Raw genomic sequence first — 23982 nt, 5'->3', positions numbered from 1 at the left:
CCAGTCACTCTGCGAGGTCACACAGGGCAGTCGGTGAGCAGAACAGCAGCAGTAGCTTTTCTCCTGGCACCTGTGGAGACAGGAGCAGACAAATGTTCAATCAGTAAGTTGCTGATCAGTGCCTAGGTGGTTGGCATGGAACAGGCCCTCAATAAATATTTGTTGATGGGCAACAAAGACTCACACAAACCTGTAATGAAGGAAGGGAACATAGTGCTGTGAGAACACAGTTCATATTGTCTCTGACCAGGGAGCATGCAGTTTTGCCAGTGGCCAGAGACGGACATAGGTTAGACACTTTGAACTGGGATCATGCATTCTTTCCTTTGTAAGGAAGCCTAGCTTACATGTCTGAGAGCCCCTGTAATGAGATTGAACATGAGAAGTTCCTTGAACAGATTGAAACTTTTCAAGTGGAGAGGAAGGGAGGGTTTTTAGTGTTGGCTGTTTCAGGTTATTCTTATTTGCTCCACGGGAAGACTGTGATCTGTGAGGTAACACAGGCCAAATTTAGAAGTCTTTATCGTGTTGATTTCTGTTCCTTGTTAGCTACGGTGAAAAATGAGGGATTGAATGTGCTTGCTAGCAGTAAATGATGTTGGCACATGTTCTTTTTAAAATACAAAATGTAACAGCAGAATGTCTCGGCTGCATCAGAGCCTTGCCCATAGTTCTTTTTACTCTAAAGAAACGGCAGTGTCTTAATGCTCCTGGGCTTAGTGGAAGGAATGAAGAACACGGAACTCGGGTTTTTACCAGATGTGTGACTGGGCAAACCATGTCTGGGGGTACAGTTTCTATAGATTTAAAAATAGGTGTCATAACGTGGAATGGCCCTTGTGCTACATAACCTCACTGGGTAGCTGTCAGGAGCCGGAGAGATAATAGAAAAGAACATCTCTGTGCAGCCTGTGGGTCCATGGTACCAGCAAGTGCCACTGACAGAATGTGGCTGACAGTTACTTATGTGGTTCTTGAGGAGCTACAGAATTGTGAGTTATTTAATCTGTCAGTGTTTATGGACCACCTGTGAAAGCTCAAAGGAAGCTGGGGGTCCTCCGTCTCCCCTCTCATGGCAGGGCCGCAGTGTAGGCCACTTCACTCTAATTTTAGGCCTTATTTTAACCTGTTGACTTTCCAGTTCATAGCAAATTAGGAGGAGGAAATTAGAAGAGTTATTTGTAGCATCAAGTAGTTGGATTGCTGATAGCTAGACAGTTAAGACAAAGTTTATAACAAAAACATTAATGAACTATAAAGAGCACAGTTCCATGAGATCACTTAACAGGGTCACATAATCTTTTCTAAAAACTATAAATAGTCCCCGAGTTCCTGAGATCAGCTGATTTTTAGTGTTTATCTAAAAGACTTATAGTCACCATAGGACAGTTCAATTATAACCAACTTAAGAAAATGTTTCATCTCTTTCCATAATTTGTTCACATAAAAATCCTGGAGGTATTCCACCCTGCCCCCCCCCGACCCTGCCTGGCACACACACACACACCTTGTTATTTAACAAGTATTGATATTTTCTGTGTCAAACACTCCTAGGTGCCAGAACTGTAACAGAGAACTAAAACAACCCACGTTCCTGCTTTCAGGGAATTTACACTCTGGGGAGTGCAGGGACAACCAGCCAACAGATGAACAAGAAAAGTCTTGTAAAGTTAATAAAGTATGTGTATCAGGGTTGTTAGGTATGTCACTGGGGATGGTTGGCCAGGGGTAGCCTGTCAGAGGCTGTGACTTGATTGACATAGAGACGGGCTCTGTCAAGTCTCGGGACTGAGAGCTGCAGGAAGAGGGACCAAGCTGGGTGTGCTTTTAGCTATGTGGGTGCTTTATTGCTGGGGTGATGTATAGTATAGGGAGAGCCATATAGAAACCCACATGGGTCTTTGTGTGAAACTCAGTTTTGCAGGGGGACATACTGGCCGCTTTCCTACCAGCACTGCACATAGTGCTGGATTGTTAGGGAGATTAGAGAGATGAGTGTGAAAGTCCAAGGAGGAGCACGTTGCCTGTCTTATGGGAGCTCAGTGCAGGTCGGAACACCAGAACCAGGTGTTCTGGCTGATGTGTGTTCAGGCTTCAGGATAGGGTAGGGATTGCCAAGAGTCCTTTGGGAGAGGAGGTGATGCTGCCTTCTGGTCGAATAGCTGAGCCCATTGGGGAGGACTCCTGTGAAGAATACTGAGGAGGGGAACAGGGAATGAGTTGGGGAAAGAAATTCACAGGGACATGAGAGGTCACACAGCTGGGCTGGACAGCAGATAGAAACAGAGGTGGATCAGGAAGCTCTGATGGAGAGTTGGAGCCACATGGGCTGTACGGTGCTGAAGTTGGAAGGAGGAATGAGCTCCGAGAAGTGCTGAGGGGTACTGAGCATTCTTGTGGGTGATCCCGTTTAGCCTCTGCTTCTTTTTAAAATAATCTGATTGAGTGATTGATTGATTGGCTATGCTGGGTCTTTGTTGCTGAGCGGACTTTCTCTAGTTGTGTGTGCAGGCCTCTCGCGGTGGTGATGTCTCTTGTGGAGCATACGCGCTAGAGTGCATGGGCTCAGCAGCTGTGGTTTCAGGGCTCTAGAGCACATAGCCTCTACCTCTGCGTGGTAAGGCTCCAGGTGAGGAAATGGACACCCAGCGAGAGTGGATAACTTCAAGCTCTCTCTGCCAATGAATGTCAGAGGCAGAACATGAAGCCAAGTTTTCCATAAAACCTGGTTTCCACATGCGCAATACTCTGCTTTTTGTCCAGTTGTACATGTGGAGGTGGAGAAGGGAACAGCAACCCACTCCAGTATTCTTGCCTGGAGAATCCCAGGGACAGAGGATCCTAGCGGGCTACAGTCTATGGGGTTATAGAGTCGGGAGCAACTGAGTGTGTAAACAGCAACAACATGTTGAGGACAGCAGCAGTAGAAGTGCTCGCCTTGGTTCCATTTAAAGTTAAAATTAGAGAATACATTTAGTGAAAGCAGAGAACAGGTGGGCTTCAGTGACATTTGATGTCTTGACCTGCCCTGCCCTAGCAGCCAAACAACTCTGTTTGAGGCTCCTTGGCCAAAGCTGAAGGGTGGTGGCTGAACGACAGAGGCCTGGCCGTGGTACCTGAGGACGATGACAGATGGGCCCTGAGCTTTCTGGGGCCTGGTGGGCAGGTTCTGTGCCCGCTTACAGTGCACTCATCCCTTGGTCTTGTTGGTAAGTTTGGAGCAGGGCGTGGGCCACTTGGAAGTGGCTACAGTTCTGTGGAGATAGGGCCCCGGCATTAGATGTTCCATGGCTTGTGAACTTGTCCCCTTGGACTGAAGTGAGCAGCGTCCTGGTTGGTCCCCAGGGGGAACTCACTGCTTCCAGCGGAATGATGCCTTTGCTCAGCACTGGGTGACCTGCCTTTGATGGTTGCCTGCTGAGTTGATCTTGCTATTTTTGCGGGGGTCTGTTTTTAAAAGCTCAATGCAGTTTCTGTATTTTTTTCAACAGTAAGATTCAGGGAATTTTTTTTCGATTTCTAATTCTACTTCTGCTGCTACTGAATTGCTCTAAATTTAGGGAAATACGTTGGTTGGTATTTTTGTGCCCTTGATTCTTACTATGTATAACTTTGTTCATAGGAAATTCATGGATTAACTAAAATTTTTCAAAGCATTTTGCAGAGTTTCAACTGCTTTGCAAAAATCCTAATATATAGCGTAATTGAGTGTGTTAGGAAATATGCTATGCTCTGTGTAAGGTTGTTATTCTGGTTCTTCTGTCCATATGGAAACTGAAGGTGAGACTTGCCTCATACAGGGGAAAAAAAAAGAATGAATTATGATTAAGTTTTCTAAAAGGTGAAAAGACTTGAATGTAGAAAGTTCCAGTAGTTAATTTTTTAAAATTCAATTGTAATTTGAAAGTAACATAAATAAAGAACAATTTGCTATGCTTTGCCTAGGCAAGAATACTGGGTTCTTTTTTTTACATTACGGATTCATTACTGTTTTTTAAAACTTACTAAGTATTTCCTTAGGCAGTTTTACATTCCTGTTTACAGATGGGCTGTTAACACTACATGAATTTCATGTTCATAGAATTACAGAGAGAGTATATATAGTTTTATATTTGAAGCTGCTTCTAAAGAACTGAGGAAAGGAATAAATACTCCCAGGAATGCCCTCCAGCTGGTTAAAAATTAATAGACATTTCTTACAGTTAAAGGCTGGGTGGCAGACTGGGAGTTGCAGCTTCAGACAGGCTCTCATGGTGCTCTTGCCTGGCATTCATAGTATCTGCTACATGCTGCCGAGGACAGTTCTCAAATTTGCTTTTATTAATGTTAATAATTTGGTTGGCATAGTTTAGGAAGTTGAATGACTTGGAGAAACAGGAGTTATTTGAAAACGTTACTGTTGTTTCTCAAAGTGAAGAAGATAAATACTGAAAGCAACCGTTTTTCTTTATTACCACTTAGATTAAACCCGTGTCAGATGTTACTAGAGTTCCTGGCTGAATTCATTCATTACACTGCGTTTTGATAGGGACATATCTCAGGATTTGATACTGTGCACACCATGTCATCACGTGATGAACTGCTGCTTTCTGTTGATGGTGACAGTGGCAGCATGTTTCTTGTTTGCCCAGCACTGCGCTCGGTGCTTCATATACATCGTTGCTCATCCTGCTCTTAGCCTTGCAGCGTGGGGAGTCATTCTTCTCCTTCATGAATGAGGACACTGATGCTCGAGGGCTTCCGTGATTTGCCCAAGTTTACCCAGCTACTGAATTAATTGGCTCCACTTTGCCTAAACCTAGGTTTTGTTCCTTAATGTTTCTAAGCAGGATGCCTACACAGAATAAGTAGCAGTGTTTTAAAAGGATTTGCTAATTAGCCAAGACGAATTTTCATTGCTCTCTTCAAAATTGCACGCCTTAATCTTAAATAATAAGGCAATGTGATTAAGTGAAATCTTTTGTGTTAGAAAGCTAAGTTATGGTGAAAACTAATGCCTTCAGTTATTTTTTGCTTTGGGGTTTATGGATTAAATAGATTTATTTTATTCCTTTGAGCATCTCAAACAGTTTTTGAAAAAACTAACAAATCAGATTTTAATCCCTTTCTAGCTCTTGTCTGTTAAGTGTTCTTTTAATGACATATTTGCTGGTTTGAGCTTCTTATGAATATTTCATTTCTCTTAAGTTGTGTATTATTTTTGAAATCAGTTTTGAAACCACAGGAACCGAGTGAGACATTGTCTTGGCCTGACTCCCTCTGCAGTGCGGATGGCAGAGGCATTGTGTCTAGGATTGTGGAGTTCTTCCATCTTGTTTTGTTGGTTGTTTTTAAGAAGCCAGTGATGTTTAGCGTCCTGCTCTGCTAAGTGTTCTCTTGTTGAGAATGACTGACTGATTTCCACTGAATAGAAAACAACTTTAAAAGTTCACTTGAGCTGAATGTTATAGATCATGAACATGTTTTAATTAGTATACTAGTTTTAAAAGTCTAGAAACTGATTTTAAGTGTAATTCTGATTTGTTTACTGGATAATTGAGTTAAAATATGCTTGTTAGTTTCCTTCACTCTTATGATGTGACACCAGTGAAAGAGGGATTTTGTTTTGTCAGAATGCGTGTGTGCGTGTGTGTGCGCTCTCGTGTTCACTCAGTTGTGTCCGACTCTTTGCCACCCCTGGACCGTAGCCTGCCGGCCCCTTCTGTCTATGGGATTTTCCAGGCAAAAATAACTGGGCGTGGGTTGCCATTTCCTTCTGATGGGGGTAGGTTTTTATTTTTTACCTTTTCCTTTAAGAAGAATTCATCTGAACTGTTTGAAGCAGTAGCTTCTTACGAGGTTTTGTTTGCTGATAAAGCTGTTCCTATTCTAGGGACTTGACTCATTTCAGAGGAAAAGCAAGAAAGGAGACAAGGAGAGAAGAGTTGCCCTAACCTGTCTGTGTGCACTCCCAAATCCTCCTCACGTGGGGCAGGAGTGATTCGTCATCATGTGTATCCCACAGTAGAGTCTTTAGAATGTGTGTGCATGTTTACAACTTAATGCTTCTTGGATTTGTAATTTGTAGGGTAGTTAGTTGTTCTGTAGAGATTTAGTAAGTCCATAACACCCTCATATGCCCTGTAGCCTGGACAGAACTGCTGCTTACTAATCTGAGCTTTCATTTTTTCATGTTTCTTAAGCATTTTTCTTTCTTATTCAATTTTCTCTAAAAATTAAGGGGAGGTAACGTTGTTTAAAAGGTTTAAAATTGGCACATATATTAAGAAAAGTCCTGAGGGATTATGGGTAAGAGACTAGACCATGCTCAGTATTCTGAAGCTCTTATTGTAGCTACTTATTTCCTCTTCCCATTTTTGTGGTCATGACCCTGAAATTTTAAAATATTTTTTTGATAGAAGTTTTTCACTGTAGGATGGTGTAGTTATTTTAATTGTTATTAAATTTAATATATTTTAATATCACAAAGAATATTTGAATAGTTTCAGAGGCAGGAAGTTTATTCTAATAATAAAATAACAGCATTGTGTGTGATATATAAAAATGTCACCTTCTAAAGTACGATTATGATATCCAAAATCCTTGCGATTTTGATACTTTAAGGAATTTTTATATGTCCTTATTAGTTTAATCATTATCTGAATGACCAGAACCTGATTTCGCCCTTAACGTGATAGCTGTGTGTTACCTGATAGGTAGAGTTGTAGAGGATTATCTTTGCTTTGGTTAAAAAGAAAAGCAGTAAATACTCCTTAGGCTAAAATTCCTCCTCCCCCTTATTTCTATTAAAGCTACAGTGATAAACAATCTTTTCCTGTTGTGCTTATAATCCTACCTCTTGGTGCAGTCTTTTGTAGGTTTCCTGAGCCACCACATGCCACAAAAATGAAGGCAGACTGGTTTGTTCACCCTTGTTTAGAACCCCAAAACCAAATTATGTGTGCTGTTTGAAGTTCCAGGACAATTCGGAATTGAAATTTCTGTGCCTTTTGTTTTTCTACCATTTGGCCTCTTAGTTTCAATTTTCATTCTCTTGCCGGTTTGAGGTATAGAACATGCCTTTCTGGTTCTGTTTGGCTGTATTTTTGTTTTTAACCCATGAGGTTTGCACAGCCCATTTTTCTGTGCAGTAAAGCAGAAAGTCTCAGGTTCCGGTGAGGAATGGGAGGTCACTGCGCTCCACCTTCTGCCTTGGTCCCTTCGTGGTGAAGATGTGCGTGGTGGCATCAGTGGAAACCGTGTTCTCTCCCAGGTTTGTGCTGCCGCCAGCACAGTGCTCATTAGTTGGCAGTTTTGATTTTTGTCTGTTTACACATATGGATTGTAATTTTTGTAGGATTAACACTGGAGGTGAAATTGCAGCTTCCCTTCTCACTGTCATCCAAACAAATAATAAAAAGCAGTCTCAATCCTGGTTGGATTTTTGAACAAGGGGTTTAAGATTACAGATCTGCTTGTTTTTAGGAGCTGTGCTGCACGCCAAGTTGCTTCAGTCGTGTCTGACTCTTTGCGACCTTATAGATTTTAGCCCACCAGGCTCCTCTGTTATAGGATTCTCCAAGCAAGAACTGGAGTGGGTTGCCATGCTCTCCTCCAGGGGATCTTCTCGACCCAGGGATTGAACCCACGTCTCTTTATGTTTCCTGCATTGGCAGGTGGGTTCTTTACCACTAGGGCCACTTGGACTGCCCTTTAGGAGTTATATTAGTTGCTAAAATACATTATTCAGGATGTATGTTTTTCGTTACATAGAAGTATTTGATAACAAGATCAAATTTGAGTGTTAAGCTTATTTAAATACATCTATTTTCAGTTTTGATTCCATCAAAATTACAAATTTAGGGATTCAGACTGGAAAATAGTGTAAATTACTGTCTGTATGCCAAAGTAAATTAAATTCATGGTTGAATTAGAGTATGGAAAATATTGAATCAAGAAAGAGTGATCCTTAACTAATACTATTTATGACCCTCTTCAGTTTTAGAGAAGTGAGGTCTTCTAAATCTCCTGGGCAGTTGTCAAGAAGTTCAGTTGCTAAGTGGTGTCTGACTCTCTGCGACCCCATGGACTGCAGCACACCAGGCTTCCCAGTCCTTCAGCGTTTCCCGGAGCTTGGTGAAACTGATGTCCATTGACTCAGTGATGCCATCCAACCATCTCATCCTCTGTTGTCCTCGTCTCCTGCCTTCAGTCTTTCCCAACATCAGGGTCTTTACCAGTGAGTTGTGTCTTCGCATCAGGTGGCCTGACTATTAGAGCTTCATCATCAGTCCTTCCAATGAATATTCAGGGTTGATTTCCTTTAGGATTGACTGGTTTGATCTCCTTGCTGTCCAGGGGACTCTCAAGAATCTTCTCTAGAACCACACCCGAAGGCATCAATTGTTTGGCGCTCAACCTTCTTTATGGTCCAACTACTCACATCCATACATGACTATTGGAAAAACCATAGCTTTGACCATACGGACCTTTGTCGGCAAAGTGATGTCTGTGCTTTTTAATACTCTGTCTAAATACCTTTGTCGTAGCTTTTCTTCCAAGGAGCAAAAATCTTTTAATTACATGGCTGTAGTCACTGTCTGCAGTGATTTTGGAGCCCAAGAAAATAAAATCTGCCACTGTTTCCATTTTTTTCCCCATCTGTTTGCCATGAAATGAGAGGGCTGGATGCAGTGATCTTAGTTTTTTGAATGTTGAGTTTTAATTCAGCTTCTTCACTGTCCTCTTTCACCCTCATCAAGATACTCTTTAGATTCTCTTCACTTCTGCCAATAAGGTGGTATCATCTACATATCTGAGATTGTTGATATTTCTCCCAGCAGTCTTGATTGCGGCTTGTGGGTCATCCATCCAACTGACCTCCAGTCCTGTGGCCACTGTTGAGTTTTCCAAATTAGCTGCTGCTAAGTTGCTTCAGTCGTGTCCGACTCCTAGCAACCCCATGGACTGCAGCCTACCAGGCTCCTCCGTCCATGGGATTTTCCAGGCAAGAGTACTGGAGTGGGGCCAAGTTTGCTAGCATATTGAACAAATGTTGGTGAAATTGTTAAAGTGTTTTCACAATAGATTGTTACGTTCCCCCCAACTTCTTTCTGTGTTAAAGCACTGTTAGGTGTGTTGCTCAGCCTTCACTGTTGCTTCCTTATCAGATACAACTGGATAAGTACTTTGCCAATGGATAACTTGTTTAAAAGGAACCTGACTTCTGTATGTTGAGACAAGAAGGGAAAGTTTGCTGATGCAGCTAAACCTCTGAGTGCTGGGAGATGTACAGTGTGTGGATTTCATTGTGGCTTTCTACAACATAGCCTTAGGGTTACAAGGCCAGATCCAGACCCTAGATCCACCAGTTAACAGCAGTGTGACCTTGGACAGACTACTCTACACATTTTAATCTTCAGTTTGCTGCTGCTGCTACTAAGTCGCTTCAGTCGTGTCCAACTCTGTGCGACCCCATAGACGGCAGCCCACCAGGCCCGGCCATCCCTGGGATTCTCCAGGCAAGAACACTGGAGTGGGTTGCCATTTCCTCCTCCAATGCATGAAAGTGAAAAGTGAAAGTGAAGGCGTTCAGTCCTGTCTGTAAAATGAGGTCACGCCTACCGTGTAGAGTTACTGTGAGCAGTAAGTGAGAGCCTCCCAGAACATGGGTGGCGCACTGATTTTGGTCCATGCCATTGTAATTGATGGGCATGGGCAGTGGCAGAATCATCTCTGTGGAAGCGCTGCCTATTCCTTGGCCTATGGTGGTACTTCTGGATTAAAAAAAATGGACAGTTTCAACATCTTCTAACATACCCTTTAAAATTAAATCCATATATTTTTCTTTGGCGACACAGAATGAATGAAGTAGGTTACAAATTAGGTGAGAGTAAGGAGCTTGTTTGGATCTGCAAATAGATACACAAAGGGACATTAGAGAATTCCTCAGGTGGTAGAGACTGCTTCTGTTTTGCATGCTGTCTTGTTTACTGGTTACCCCAAATAGGGTGAATTAGAGAACTCTGGGAATTTGATTTGTTACACAGGCAGAAATAAATATTTCACGGTTTGCTTGCTGCCCAAATGAGGGGCTCACTGTCTTCCTGTTTGTCTATCTTACCTTCGTGTGATCCAGATCACTGGTAACTCTACTGTTAAAACCTTATTTTCTGCAGGTGAGATTTTAGATGAATTTTGGATAAATTTCCTTAGAGTAAATTACCAGATACTGTTGAAGGTGACTGTGTTGGAGCTATTTCAGTACTATATATGACAACATAGGAAATCTTGTCATTTTACATGTTACTGGATATGAATTCAAGCAAAAACAAAAGTGAAAGAGACATTTTCTTAGAAGTTACTATTTGAGAATGTCAGTTTTATCTATTATGTGTTATAGTAACTAAATGTCCTGATTATCTTGCAGTATTTATTAGTATTATCTCAGCAGTCTGGGTTCTTTTTAGTCTGTCAGTAAACAAATTTACATAGACTCACAACTTAAATATGTAGTAACACAGGTGTCCCTGAGCCCCAGATGTTGTGTTTATGGCTGTTCATGACTATGGGGGAGCCTTAGGTGCTATCTGATTATCAAAGAGGTCTAAGGTTTCTTTCCAAAGAGATTAGGAATGTTAAGTGCACTAGTATGCTTAGTTAAAAAATTAAGCACAGAGTGTTTTTTAGAAGCAATAAAATCAGTGGGTTATAGACTTTCACAACTTCTGCTGTTAGAGCATTTATGTGTATTGATAGGGATGTTAGTATTTGGAATAATTCTGTCTCCTCTCAATTAAACGTCTGTCCTCATTGGACTTGTACATTTCCGTAATGATATCTGGGTGGGATCCTGTGAATCAGTGTAGAACAAATGAGCAAAACAAATGGATGAATTTGGATTTGTTAGGGAAGCAGAATGTTATTGTCTTCATAAGAAGGAACATATGCTGGCAATTTAGACTTGCAGGCGTGGGGTTTCTGTAATTTGTTTAGGAGAATCTACTGTGGATAATCCTTACAATTGATTCCATTTACTGAGTCTTTGTCAAGCACTGTGCAAAGTTCTTGATGCACATTATCTCACGTTCCCTTCCCTAAGATGGCATCAGGTAGTCATCAGTATGTATCACAGTTAGTTCTCCTCTGCCTTGAACACGATTATATCAAATCATTAGTCAAATCATGGCCCTTGGCTGCACAGTATAGTTGCAGTTTTGTGAATTCCCTTTTTTGTGTGGTTCTTGTCCTGTTGTATTCAGAATACCACCCCAACACCAGGGAAGGAGAGGGGGAGAGCCCAGTCAGATCTCACTTACTTGAGGTCATCTCTGCAGGGAAGATGTGTGACCTTGGGACACAGGAACCTTTTAGGGGGACAGATGGAATGAGTGACTGAATTGAAAGTGAGACCCCTTTTCCCAGCATGGACACTGGCCTAGGAGGCAGCTGTGTTTCAAATCCTTGTCTTTTGTGAGCTCTTCCTCCCGGACTTCTTTGTTGTCAGGGGGCATTGTTTTATCCCTGCATTGGCAAAAGAGAGCAGCATCAACTTGAAACCCTGTGGGAAAGTCCTTGGAGGCTGGCACTGAGTACGATTTAGGGTTTCTGATGTCATCTCAGTCCTGAAGGCTGTGTTCCCACCCGGGATGTGAGGGAGGACCAGAGCTTGCAGCTGGGTTATTAGCAATTCCTTGAGCCTCCTTACTTTACCTGGCTGGATGGCTATTTACATCACCCTCCTCCCACCCCGAAATGAGCCCCCCCCCCAACCCCATCCTTCCATCTTGCTTCGTTTTTCCTTCATTCCCTTCTTGTTATTTTTAAGGAAATCCATATTTTTCGGAAACATTTTTTTCCACTAGAAATTTTCTATTTATTGACATTAGTAGGGCCTTTCTGCACGGGGACTTGCTTTTCTCAAAGTTAGACATACAACTTCCATTTTAAATATCTTCGGGGCAGACATATATGTGTTCCCTGTGGGCTTCCCAGGTAGCACAGTGGTAAAGAATCTGCCTGCTAATCTCAGAAGATGTAGGTTCAATCCCTGGGTTGGGAAGATCCCTTGGAGAAGGAAATGGCAACCCACTCCAATATTCTTGCCTGGGAAATCCTGTGGACAAAGGAGCCTGGCAGGCTATAGTCCATGGGGCTGCAAAAAGAGTCAGACACAGCTGAGCTACCAAACAACAAAAATACGTATTCCCTCAACAAAGTGTCTTGTAGATAATAAGCACCCAAGAAAAATGATCCAAATTTCATTTGATCATTCCAGAAACTTTACAGTTATGTAGAGGAAAGATTTAGTAGTCTAATAGGCTAATACATCTGAGAATGAGAAAAGTTGTTCAATAGGGTAGTGCGTGCTAAGTTGCTTCAGTTATGTCTGACTCTTTGCGACCCCATGAACTGTAGTCCACCAGGCTCCTCTGTCCATGGGATTCTCCAGGCAAGAAGACGGGAGTGGGTTGCTATGCCGTCTTCCAGGGGATCTTCCCAACCCAGGGACTGAACCTGTCTTTTAGGCTCCTGCATTGGCAGGTGGGTTCTTTACCACTCGTGCCACCTGGGAAGTCCTAAATAGGCTAGTAGGATTTTGCTTTTAGGTAGAGGTCAGTAAAAGAAAAAATGTGGAGTTGAATTTATATGTAACTTGTGATTTAAAAAAATAATTGCTTTGTGAAGAGAATACATTTGACTTCCTTCCATGCTTCTTGAATCTGAAAGACAACCCGGGCAGTTTTGAGTTTGCCAGAGAGGTGAACTTTTGCTGGCCCACATACATGGCTGAGCCCCTGAGAACTCCTAGCTCTTTTTCAATAGGAACAGAGTGGTGTCAGCCATGAACTCTGAGAAAGGTGCATCTGGAGGCATGAGAGGGGCTGGAGGACGATTGAGTGGTGAACAGAAGGGAATGGGCTCATCTAGCAGTAGTGACAAAAGGTCTTAAACATTGCAGTGGCATGAAAGTGTCTCATTTCATGATAGAGCCCAGGGATTCAGCAGAGTAGTATGTGTACATTCTTTTGTGTTTATAAACGGATTTCCTAAACCTTTACCAAAACGTGTCATATTAAAATGCCATTGCCTAAATTTTACATTTTCAGAGAAGCAAAATAAAAGGTAGCAAAGAAGACTCTCATAATTATCCTAGTTGACCACCAAAACATTGGTCCTTAGCTTATACCTGGAGAAAGCAATGGCACCCCACTCCAGTACTCTTGCCTGGAAAATCCCATGGATGGAGGAGCCTAGTGGGTTGCAGTCCATGGGGTCGCTAAGAGGTGGACACGACTGAGCGATTTCACTTTCACTTTTCACTTTCATGCACTGGAGAAGGAAATGGCAACCTACTCTGATGTTCTTGCCTGGAGAATCCCAGGGACTGGGGAGCCTGGTGGGCTGCCGTCTCTGAGGTCGCACAGAGTCGGACACGACTGAAGTGACTTAGCAGTAGCAGTAGCTTATACCTGGGAGGCACTCAGCATGGTTGTTTAGATTTTTGATTCAGATAGTTATGGGTGTGATACCCAAGTGCATTGAAACAAATAGTATGGCTGTTCAAAAGGAGGAGACAAATCAGTTTTTTGTTTGAAGTTATGTGATGCATGGGAAAGAGAGTTGAAGGATATATACCAAAAGGCTCACAGTGATAATGTGAATGCTTGGGCATTCAGTTGACCCTTGAAGACCACTGTGGGTTCCGCTTATAGGTGAATTTTTGTCCGTAATGAATAGTATAGTACTCAGTGACCTAGGGTTGGCTGAATCCCAGGATGCAAAAATGCGGCTATGGAGGAATCACATATATGGAGGGCAGGCTTTAAGTTACGCACAGATTTTCTATTTCATAAAGGGTCAACGCCCTGAACACACACACACAGCATTGTTAAAGGGTCAGATGTATTCTAAATATCCTTTAAATCTTTGTTACTGTGTCTCCGTTGTGAATTTGGTTTTCTGGGAAGAGCACATTTTTCTGGACACTCCGCTGGTGTGTGAGGTGGGAAATGGGAAAGAAAGACACCACGGGCTTTTGCTGTGAGCACGGTGCCAGATTGTACTGATATAGAACCGCCCGCGTTAATCTCAACCAAAAGAAACATTTTTCAGTTGTCTCATTACTCTTGCTTTTGTTGGTATTTCATTTAAAAAAAAAATTTTTTTTTTGCATCATGTATTGAAATGTTTATCTAGAAAAATTAGAAAATACAAACAGATGGAGAAACGGGTATCATACCTTCATCAATAATCTCATCACTGGGAGCCACCTGCCAACATCTTAATGCAGATCCTTTTGGTTTATATCTGTGGGTGAATTGTAGCATGATTTTATTAATTAGTGATGTGGCTTGACCATTGTTCCTCTGAGCATTTTTGTAGACAAATGTAAAGAATGAATTTCAAATACTGCAATTGTGTTGATTCAGATTTAGATCTAGATTTTACTTCCTGAAAATATTTTTAAACCAAGTTTTGTAATTAATTCATCAGGATATAGCATTGTAAAACTTATATTGGACTTTGAGAGGGAAAAATAGCCTTTCTTTTCGTTAAGACTAATCAGTTCTCAAGGGCGTGGCTGTCCCTTCTGTTTTAGGGTTGCCAGGCACTTGTAACACACCACCTCCTTGCACAGCTCCCAGGCCTGATTTGTTTTGCCACAGGGGACTTATACCTGAACGTAAAGTTAGTTCCTTGCTTTAAGTTGGCAGTTCATTTTTTTTGTGGGCTTCCCCAGTAGCTCAGTCGGTAAAGAATTTGCCTGCAGTGCAGAAGACCGGGGTTCCGTCCCTGAGTTGGGAATATCCTCTGGAGAAGGAAATGGCAAGCCACTCCAGTCTCCTTGCCTGGAAACTCCCATGGACGGAGGAGCCTGATGGACTGCAGTCTATGGGGTCACAAAGAGTTGGTCACTACTAAGCGACTTTCATTTTCAGTCTTTAGATACCTTTTTTCCTTCTGTAAGACAAAGGCTAATGAAAATCCATGAAAAGAACTTGAGAAATTAAAATGATTATAAAACAGAACAGGCTAGCAGCTTGTTTAAGTTTCAGAGGTATTTAGTTAGTCTCTGAGATCATTTTGTTTATGCCACAAGACTTTTTTGAGGTTCCCAGGAGTGTAAGGAAATTTAAAGCTTTCTTAATTTGAATTTACTAATGTTTATTTGGGAATCCATTTCTAATATTTGGAATTAGCCCGCTAAAAGCCTTTTCTTAAAAAGAGAAATTAACAGCTCCCTTCAGAGGTGATCTTTGCTGTTCTTCCATCAGCCTGACGTTTGGAAGAGGTGGGGAGCCAGAGCTCCACGACAGCAAAGACTGTGCACCCCGCCCTGCCCCCATCCCTCTTGCGGGCTGTGAGCATTCCAGGAATTTAGACTGTGATCTGCAGTGCTGAAAAATCCAGAACTTTGTTCCATTGTTTCTGTTGAAGCAAAGCCTGGAGTCCTATTTTAATGCCATGAGCAACTTAAAACCGGAGAGGTTTTATTTTTATAATTTGCCTCCAGAGTTACAGACAGCTCTTCGTGAGAAGTTTACAGAAAAAGATTTGAAATGTTGCCCAAGCAGCATTCAGAATTTTTACTACCAGGTGTATTTCAAAGTTATTTTTTGTGCAAAGGAAATCTTTAGAAAATGTATAGCCTTATGTATCACTTGTGTAAAAACCAACCGTGGTTGCATCGCACTGCTTCACATTTCTCTCTTTGAAACACCACGGCCTGATGGAGCTAAGGCCACAGGTGGCTTGTTTGCCCACCGATCTTACCTTGGCCAGTGGTAGTGGCCACTTGTGGCCATCTGATAAACACTCTCTTGTGTTACGTGTAGGGATGCTGGTGACCTTACACAGGGAAGGCTTTCTGGTTGCAGTTTCTCACATCAGTCCTCAGGTTTCCTTCTGATGACTTCCAGGGTAGCAAATTCAGTATTTTTTGTTTATTTTAAGAATACATGAAGTATATTGAAATGACCTGTTTATTCCTTGTGGGAAACCTAGCTTTGTGTAACCATTTCTAGCTTCTCTTCTCCCTACTCATCATCACACCCACTGCAGAATGTTAAACTACTGCCAGATGTGCTGAGGCCTAAGACTGCCCACCCTTTAGCAGTTCACACAGAGTACTGTTTTGGCCATACTTTAAGCTAACAGTTTTGCTGTTATCCATTGGTTCCCCTTGCTTACTATCTGATCTGTTAGAGATTTTGTTTGTGGGTTTTTTTGTTTTAAATCCTGTGTCATTTAACATGAACTTTATGCCTTTTCCCCAGTTAGGCTTTTCACCTTATTTTGGACCTGCTGTCGTGAAAAACCCCTCCTTTGCCTTTCAAAAATTGAAAAAGATGTGTAATGACTTTGTATGTTCATGATGAATTTCTCAAACTTGCCTGAAATGCAGATGGTACTCTTAATTCATTATAAGGGTGAAATTGGAACCCACAGATTGTCACTAAGAAGGCTGTTAGAACACAGTGGATAGAATAGTGAATTGGATGAGAATAAAAGTGCCAATTCTACTACAAACTTGCAATGAGATTTTGGGCAATTCTTGTAAGGAAGTAAAGCTCAGAGAAGTGTATTTGTGAAGTTTGGTTAAACTGTCTTCATGGCTCCTTCTCCTCCAAGTCTTAGGGTTCTTCTCTTTCTTACCTTTTAAGGTAGCCCATTAATTGCATTATTCCACATCTGTTCTCTAAGATCTGTATCCTCTACTTAGCTGGATACTTTATCGAAGCCTTGCTCCAGCCTTGTGTGAAAGCATCATCATCAGGTTTCCTGTGGGGAGCCTCTCATTTCAAGGCAGGAGGAAGAGGAAGATTTTTGCCAAAGAATGGTTAATGGAGGAGGACAGTCTGGTAATGGTATGAGGCCCAGGAGAGGAATTTTAAGCTGTAAAGGCCATCAAACTGTTTGATGATGAGAAGACACTGAGGGGCAAGTAGAGAACTTTGGGGGTTTGTGATTTCAGGATTAGAGGTAGCCATCCAGGTGGAATTGCGGCAGCAGGGGTGAAGGGCTGTGTGAGTGAGGAACTGGAGGTGGCAGTCACGCCCACCCTATGGTGGTAGGGTGGTGGTGGTCATGGTTGGTCCCTGTTCAGGCCAGCCCAGCCCCTTCAGGCTAGCTGATCTTTCATGGTGCGATTGTGGGTCTCACCTCACAGGTGGAGTCTTGCCTGGTTTGGAATCATCTCTGTGTCTGAATAAGAGGGTGAGCTCTCCAAACAAGGATGTGCTGGCCCTGCTTCAGCACACTGATACTGAATTCTGTCTGATTTTATGCTTCAGAGTTGGGTAGCTCCCCAGTGAGGAGGCAGGCAGTGCACGTAGAGTTACATATGGTTCTAAATTTAATTCATTTAAATCACCAAATGCATGAGCCTTCACTGTTGTGATGAATTTTTAATGTAACTTGAGCAAGCCTTATAGAATTTTGCATCTCTCTGATGCTGAACATTTTTAACTGAGACATTATTCTTTAGAATATCCTTGTTGTCTAGTTCATCAGAAGAGTAGAATATAGACAAGAACTTAAATTATTCATGTGATGCTTTAGGCAGTTTTGGTTTTGCACCTTACATTGCAGGCACCCAGCAGCTTCATGCTACATGTTGTCTTTAACGTGTAGTTGATGCAAATGTAGAATTTCTCTATATGGCAGCTATTTCTCTAGAAAATCCAGTTTTATTGATATTTAATGTATTTGCTTAGACTGGGGTTCTGTGCTGTTGACTGATACTTGTTTCTGGCATAACATAAAATGGAAATGGAAAATGTCTGCATTCCAATTTGATGGTTCCTTTTCTATAAATGTAGTGAAAGTCTTTATATTTCTTTGCTTTCATCTACACTTGAAAGTGGGTGAAATAATGGATATAAAGTGGTGTGTAAAGAATAAGATATTTGTATCATGCCATTATTGGTTGTAAGAAATAAGTGTATTAATAGTTTAGTTAGTAGAGCACTTTTGGTACCGTCAGCCTTGGATTTTAGTTCTGACTCGAGAGGCAATTTAGTTGTGTGATCTCAGGCAGTTGACTTCATGCCTGTGGTCCTTGGGTGTCTCTCTAAAATGAGAGACATAGGTTGGGACTTCTGGCAGAACAGTACTTAAGTAGTAAGGACATCAGTCATGAGCATGGGATAGGCCGGAAGTAAGTATACCACATCCTATCCCCCATTGAGAACACAGAGGCTATTATTTGTGGAGGGGTCGGGGGGAAGCCTCGATGTAGGGGGTGACTGCTGTTTTCCTTCTGTTTCATTCAGTTTTCTTCATCTTTGTGTGTTTCTTTTCCTTATATACATAATGTTTTGTGCTGTCCTTCGTCATGTTCTGTGTCACTGTCTCCATTCCACTTTCCTTGTGTTTTCATTCCTATATCTTTCTTGTTTAGACCAAGTGGAGCACGCAGCTGGCAGAGCCTCTATGTAGGACCCTTCAGGAACCTGAGGGTAAGTGCACACGTGTACTTACCAGGCTCCCAGCAGCTCTGCCGGACCATTTCCCAGGCGCTTCCTGCCTTACAGACAAGAACTAACACATGCCCCTCCCTTCGCAGAAGTCCTTACAGGTTGTTTTCAGTTAGAAGTTGTTTTTGTTTACTTTTAATTTGATTACATGTAGAACAAAAACCAGCTATCGGGCAGAAATGTATTGATTTGAGGAAATGGAGTAGGTGCCACCAGGTGCTGTTACGGTATTTGTGAGTGACACTGGGCGTACCTAAGAGTGAGTCAGGGTTCCCAGGGTCAGACTGCTCTACTGTCAGAGCCTGGGTGGTTCCCGGGGGACCCTGGTCTTCAGTTTCTAGCACAGAAATAGCAGGTAGGACGGGGGATAGCCCCTGCATCTCTAGTCTTGGTCCTAATGGGGAGTACCTTGAGCATTAGAGGATTCTGATAAAGACTGAGAAAAACATTTTATGTATTAGATTATCTCAGTTCCATTAATTAGTGATGATTAGATTCATGGTATACTGGTGTCCATCATAAGTTAAGTCTATCAGTGTTCACCAAAGGCACTTAAGAGGTAAGTTTAATTGTTCCATCGCTTAGTTTTTAGAGTTGGCTTGTTAGTATTATCAAATACTTTAAAAATTTTAAGAAATACACAGACTGTGGAACCCCATAATGGTTTAGCCCGGTGGTTCTTAACCTAGAGAGACACTGTCTTTTGGGTGAGGCTTCAGCAGTATCTGGAGACTTTAGCTTGTCACAGATGCAGGGGCACACTGTTGGCATGGAATGGGTGGAGGTCAGTGATGCTTCTGAATGTCCTGTGATGTTTCAGACAGCCCCACAGCAGAGAGCAGTCTGACCCCACGTGTCAGTTGTGCTGCAGTTGACGGGCTTGCAGCAAGCCTGGTGGGTGCTCTTGTTTGCTCTCCAAATAGACTGTCCCTACCGCATGTGGCTTCTCTTCACCAGGTAGAACAGGGTTTCCTGGTCATGGTTTTTAAAGAGGATAACAGGGGCAGCAAGGGGTAGGGGCAACAGGTAGAGGAGTGGGGTAGTTTGGTGATGGCATAGCTGCTCACTGATTAGGAGAGTCTAAAACTAAGATATTTGAAGTTCAGTATCAGCTAAGTGTTCTAATGTTCTTTTAGGCAGGAAACTAAAACAGCATTTTTAGCTATGTACTTTCATTCTTGGTACGTACTAATGAGTGGTATTATTAAAGCTGTGATTTGCTTTATGTAAATCTAGAAGTTTTACTATTTTAGTAGTCTGTACATATAGGTCAGTTTGCCTTTTTTAAGCTGAAGAGTTAGGGATTTAAAATGGTACTTTGTTTTTTAAGACTAATAAATCAAATGGCTGATTGTTAAGTATCTTATACTTTTTTCTTGTTGCATCTCTTAAATATCTATCAAAATATGGAGGTGTTTTTGATGGTTAGTATTTGTATTGTAGTTGATGTTTCTGTTTTTAATTATGATTTTTTAAAACCAGTTTTAAAGCACTATCAAGTGCTTTCATATAGCACTTGATAGGTTTCAGAAAATTTTCTGCATTGTTTTTTAAGAAACTGTAGTACAAGTTGACACCTGTTCTATTAAATTTTATAGTGTGACTTAAAGGTTTATTTATAAGAGGTGGAGTTTAGACCTCCCTTTTTATTTATTCATAGTTGCAGAAAGTAGAAAGTAAGGTTGGTAGAAAAGGGTTATATTGTTTAGCCTGTTTGAAGAACATGAGGTGGTACTGATGTCTTGTAACTAGTTGAGGATTTTGATTCAGGGAAAACACGTTCTGAATATAACTTTTGAATCAGGCGTCTGCAGGCACTGGGACCCCTTTCCATGAACCCCTTCAGACTGGTACTGCAGTTACTAGACCAGTTACATTCATAGCCAAGTAATCTTTTGTGTTTGCCTTGTTTGCTACCGGTAGTCTGATATGGGCCAGGCACAACACACAAACAGCACGGCGTGTATCATAGTGAGGATAAGAAAACTGGTTGAATCCATATTCCTTTAAACACACCTGGATTCTCAAGAGCCTTTGTCATCATCAGATTTAGGCTAAGTGCTGTTAAGTTGGCAAAGGGTGAAAGACTCGAAAGAAGAGGTTACTTCTTACCAGATGAAAAGGTGTGTTCATATCCTTGCCCCTTGCAGAAGGGGTTGGTTCATCACATTTCCACCTGGAGACACGAATTGGCCAGCTACACACAGACTGTCAGCTCGTTTCCACCGGAGTGTGGTTCCAGTGAAGTACACGCTTGTGTCACGGGTTCAACTTCAGCTGCCTTTAGAAATGAATGGAGTGAGATGTTACTAGGAATTTGAGTTTTATATAATTGCAGGAGACATCTTCAGTTTTTTTTACAAGCTGAAGAGTTAGGGATTTAAAATGGTATTTTGTTTTTTAAGACTAACAAATCAAATGGCTGATTGTTAAGTATCTTATACTTTTTTTCTTGTTGCACCTCTTAAATATCTATCAAAATATGGAGGTGTTTTTGATGGTTAGTATTTGTGTTGTAGTTGATGTTTCTGTTTTTAATCATGATCTTTGTAGTGGTGATATTTTGTGTCTCTGACCTCATTTCATTTGTTGTCTTTGTTTTAGTTAGTTACTCTCCTCTGTAGTAATTCTCTACACTAGTGTTAAGGAGAATACCATTTTCGAGAAGCTATGAGTGGTTTCTAGTTTCTAGTCATTTACTAAATCAAAGATGAAGGTGTCAAGAGCCTTGTTCTGAAGAGAAAAGACAGTTCCAGGAGCTGTTGAGGCCTGGTTGGGGGGAGTGTCACAGAAAGAGAAGGAAAGTTTAGAGGAAGGTGGGTGGAACTTATTCTGAATCTGAAAACTGAAAAACAAAAGCTCCCAGGAGCAAGAAATGTAGAATTTAAAAAATGGAACAGGGTCACAAATTCTGATTAAATCCCAGAGAGGCGGAGCTTCCAAACCTTCAGCATTAGTACTTCTGTAGAGAAAATGGCAACCCACTCCAGTATTCTTGCTTGGAAAATCCCTTGGGCGGAGTAGCCTTTCAGGCTGTAGTCCAGGGTCGCAAAGAGTGGGACAAGCGACTTCACTTTCACTTCTTTTTCATAGTAGTTCTGTAGGGAAATGTTTGTCCATGTTGAACATCTTGGTGACTTTAGTTTATTGTTCCAACTCGTCAGAAATTTGTTGTATTTTGATGTTATCTTTTGAACTCTTCTTACTACTTGGAATGCAGCTAGCATTTCCTGACTTCCGTTCTCTGAGTTGTTAATGAAATACTGAATTGTGCTGAACCTAGAGTTGAGTCCCTCCAGACCCTGAGAATGCCGAGCCGGCTGACAGTGAACTGTTCAGAATTACTCTGCATTTGATATTTGAGCTGTGGTGTGTGGTTTGGTATCCCTTGCTGTTCAGCAACATCTCTGCTTCTGTTGCTTTACTTTGACAAGTCTGGATAGTCTTTTCTCTAATGTGCTTCTTACAGATAACTAGATTTTCGCCAGTTCCTGTTACTTGTGTGGTGTTGAAATTTAGTGCTCTTCTCTAATTTTCCTTGGACATTCAGTTTTGTTAACTCTTCTGGAATATATTACATATTAGTTTGATAGCTGTTATAAGGGGAAACATGACCCAAGATTCTCAAAAGTAAGGATTTGTGGGTTTCTATTTTCTTTGACATAATGTAGAGGTATTCATATTCATCATCTGTTTCTTTCTTCAGGAATCTGAGGTGATAATTGCCTCAGAAATAGTTTGAATTAGTAATTGCCTCCAAAAATTCAGGGTAATAGTGACCAAATGAACAGACAGACAAGCAAACAAATAAATAAATATTGTGTTTCAGGGAAGAAAAAATCCCAAGAAAGTAAAAACAAAGCAAACAAAACCGAAGACATACAGCTGAAGACAAGTGAGCCAGATCCCAGCCCTGCAAATATGAGAGATTCTGCGGAAGGTAAGCTTGGAGTTGGACCTGTAGGATGTGGGCGTGTTTCCCCACCAGCTGCTTTGACTTTTATCTCCCTGCAGTGCCCTTCTCAGAATCACCCAAGAACTGTAAAGGGTTAAACAGCAAGAAGGCCGCCTACATTTAATATGGCAAGCTGAGCCTTACTCGTCCCACCTCCCCTTCAGGAAATTATTGAAGACCTTCCTTGTTCAAGATGAAGTTATTTCCTGATTAAAATGAAACGAAGTGAAATGAAACGTACTATGTAACTGTATTTATAAATAATTCATAAAGTTCAGAACCACCAGAACAAATCTGTGATGCTAGAGGTCAGACTGGCAGGGACAGGAGGAGCCTTCTGGGGTGCCAGTGCCAGCTGATCACAGTGTTGGGGTGAGCACAGCAGTGTATTTACTTTGTGAACATCTTATCTTGCAATATTCTTCTTTATAGTTTGTACTTCAGTTAAAAACTTACTTGAAAACACAACACCTTGGGTTGTATGTGTTAGAATGAAAAGGATAGAGAATGAAGTGTTTCTCTTTTTGGTTAGAATTTAAATTTCTGCCTTATCTCTTTGTATTTCTTCCTATAAAATTTTCTTCTTTAGAGCTTTTTCTAAAAATTAATACTCTAGGCCCTCCATGATGTAAGAATTCCCAGAGACAGGGACTGAAGTTGCTCGGGAAGGCAGGTTGCCCTCTGCCTGATGCAGTTAAGACACCACAGTGACACTCTGGCCAGTAGAAGGGGTGGGGAACAACGTGGTCTTACATTGTTATGTGGCAAAATCATACAGAGACTGAGCTTGCCCAAGAGTTCATAGTGACCCAAATAGGCTGATTTCAAAATACAGACTATGACTCTTTCAAAAAACATTTGTAGAGAGAAAAAGAAATACTGTAGATGCCTTTTATAATCTTTTTATTAGCACTGTTTGTGGGGATGACATTCTTAAAGGATTATAATTTTCTGTGGCATTTTAGGAAGCAAGAACAAATACACTTCCTAGAGTCCTATAAAACTAAGATCTGCCAGCTGATAGCAGGTTTGCTAAGACATTTGTTGGAACAACAACAAAAAGACCAAAGAACCTTACTACCGGTAGTGGTGGGATTAAAGAACCCTCTCCCCTTCAGCAGTTCAGAACAGTTAATTTTTTTCCTGATATAAGTCCAGGTCCTGTAGAAATAAAAGATGCTTAGTGTCTACCTATTTGTGGAACAGCTGGTCAGTATTTGATTGGTTTGTCAGCGTCTTGCACATGTTCTCTTTGGCCCTCAAAAAGTGGTCGGTGTGTGGAGCAAGTGGCCAGACTCTTCTGTTGTTTCCCAGGCCATCCTTTAGGTTTAAAACTCAGCAGACCTCAGTGAGTGTGTGGACACAGTTGGGTTCATAGAGCTGTGTGCATTTTGGTTCATACTACTTTGGACAGCTTTCAATCTGGAATTATTTACCAGTCATAGAATATTTCCATTCAAAGCTATGGATTTTGGCTGAAGATCTGTAAAGAAATTTTTGAGCCTTAGAGATGTTATTTGTTATTTTCATTTCTGTTTTCTCATTTAGGTTTTTTTTTTTTTAAGT

The 23982-nt window shown here is 41.4% G+C and overlaps 1 protein-coding gene across 3 annotated transcripts in view; it reads left to right on the top strand.

Moving 5' to 3' along the window:
• PRDM2 (PR/SET domain 2) overlaps positions 1-23982 on the top strand; it is a 133017-nt gene that overhangs the window by 59518 nt on the left and 49517 nt on the right. For 2 of the 3 annotated variants that reach the window (XM_015475205.3, XM_015475203.3), the window contains exon 7: positions 22291-22401. The exons of the other annotated variant lie outside the window; for it this stretch is intronic. In XM_015475205.3, the coding sequence (XP_015330691.2) occupies positions 22291-22401 (111 nt within the window). The remainder of the gene's footprint in view (positions 1-22290; positions 22402-23982) is intronic. 3 annotated transcript variants of the gene reach the window in all.

Source organism: Bos taurus, chromosome 16, assembly GCF_002263795.3.
Source record: "Bos taurus isolate L1 Dominette 01449 registration number 42190680 breed Hereford chromosome 16, ARS-UCD2.0, whole genome shotgun sequence".
NCBI lineage: Eukaryota > Metazoa > Chordata > Mammalia > Artiodactyla > Bovidae > Bos > Bos taurus.
This window is presented reverse-complemented; position numbering and strand designations above follow the sequence as displayed.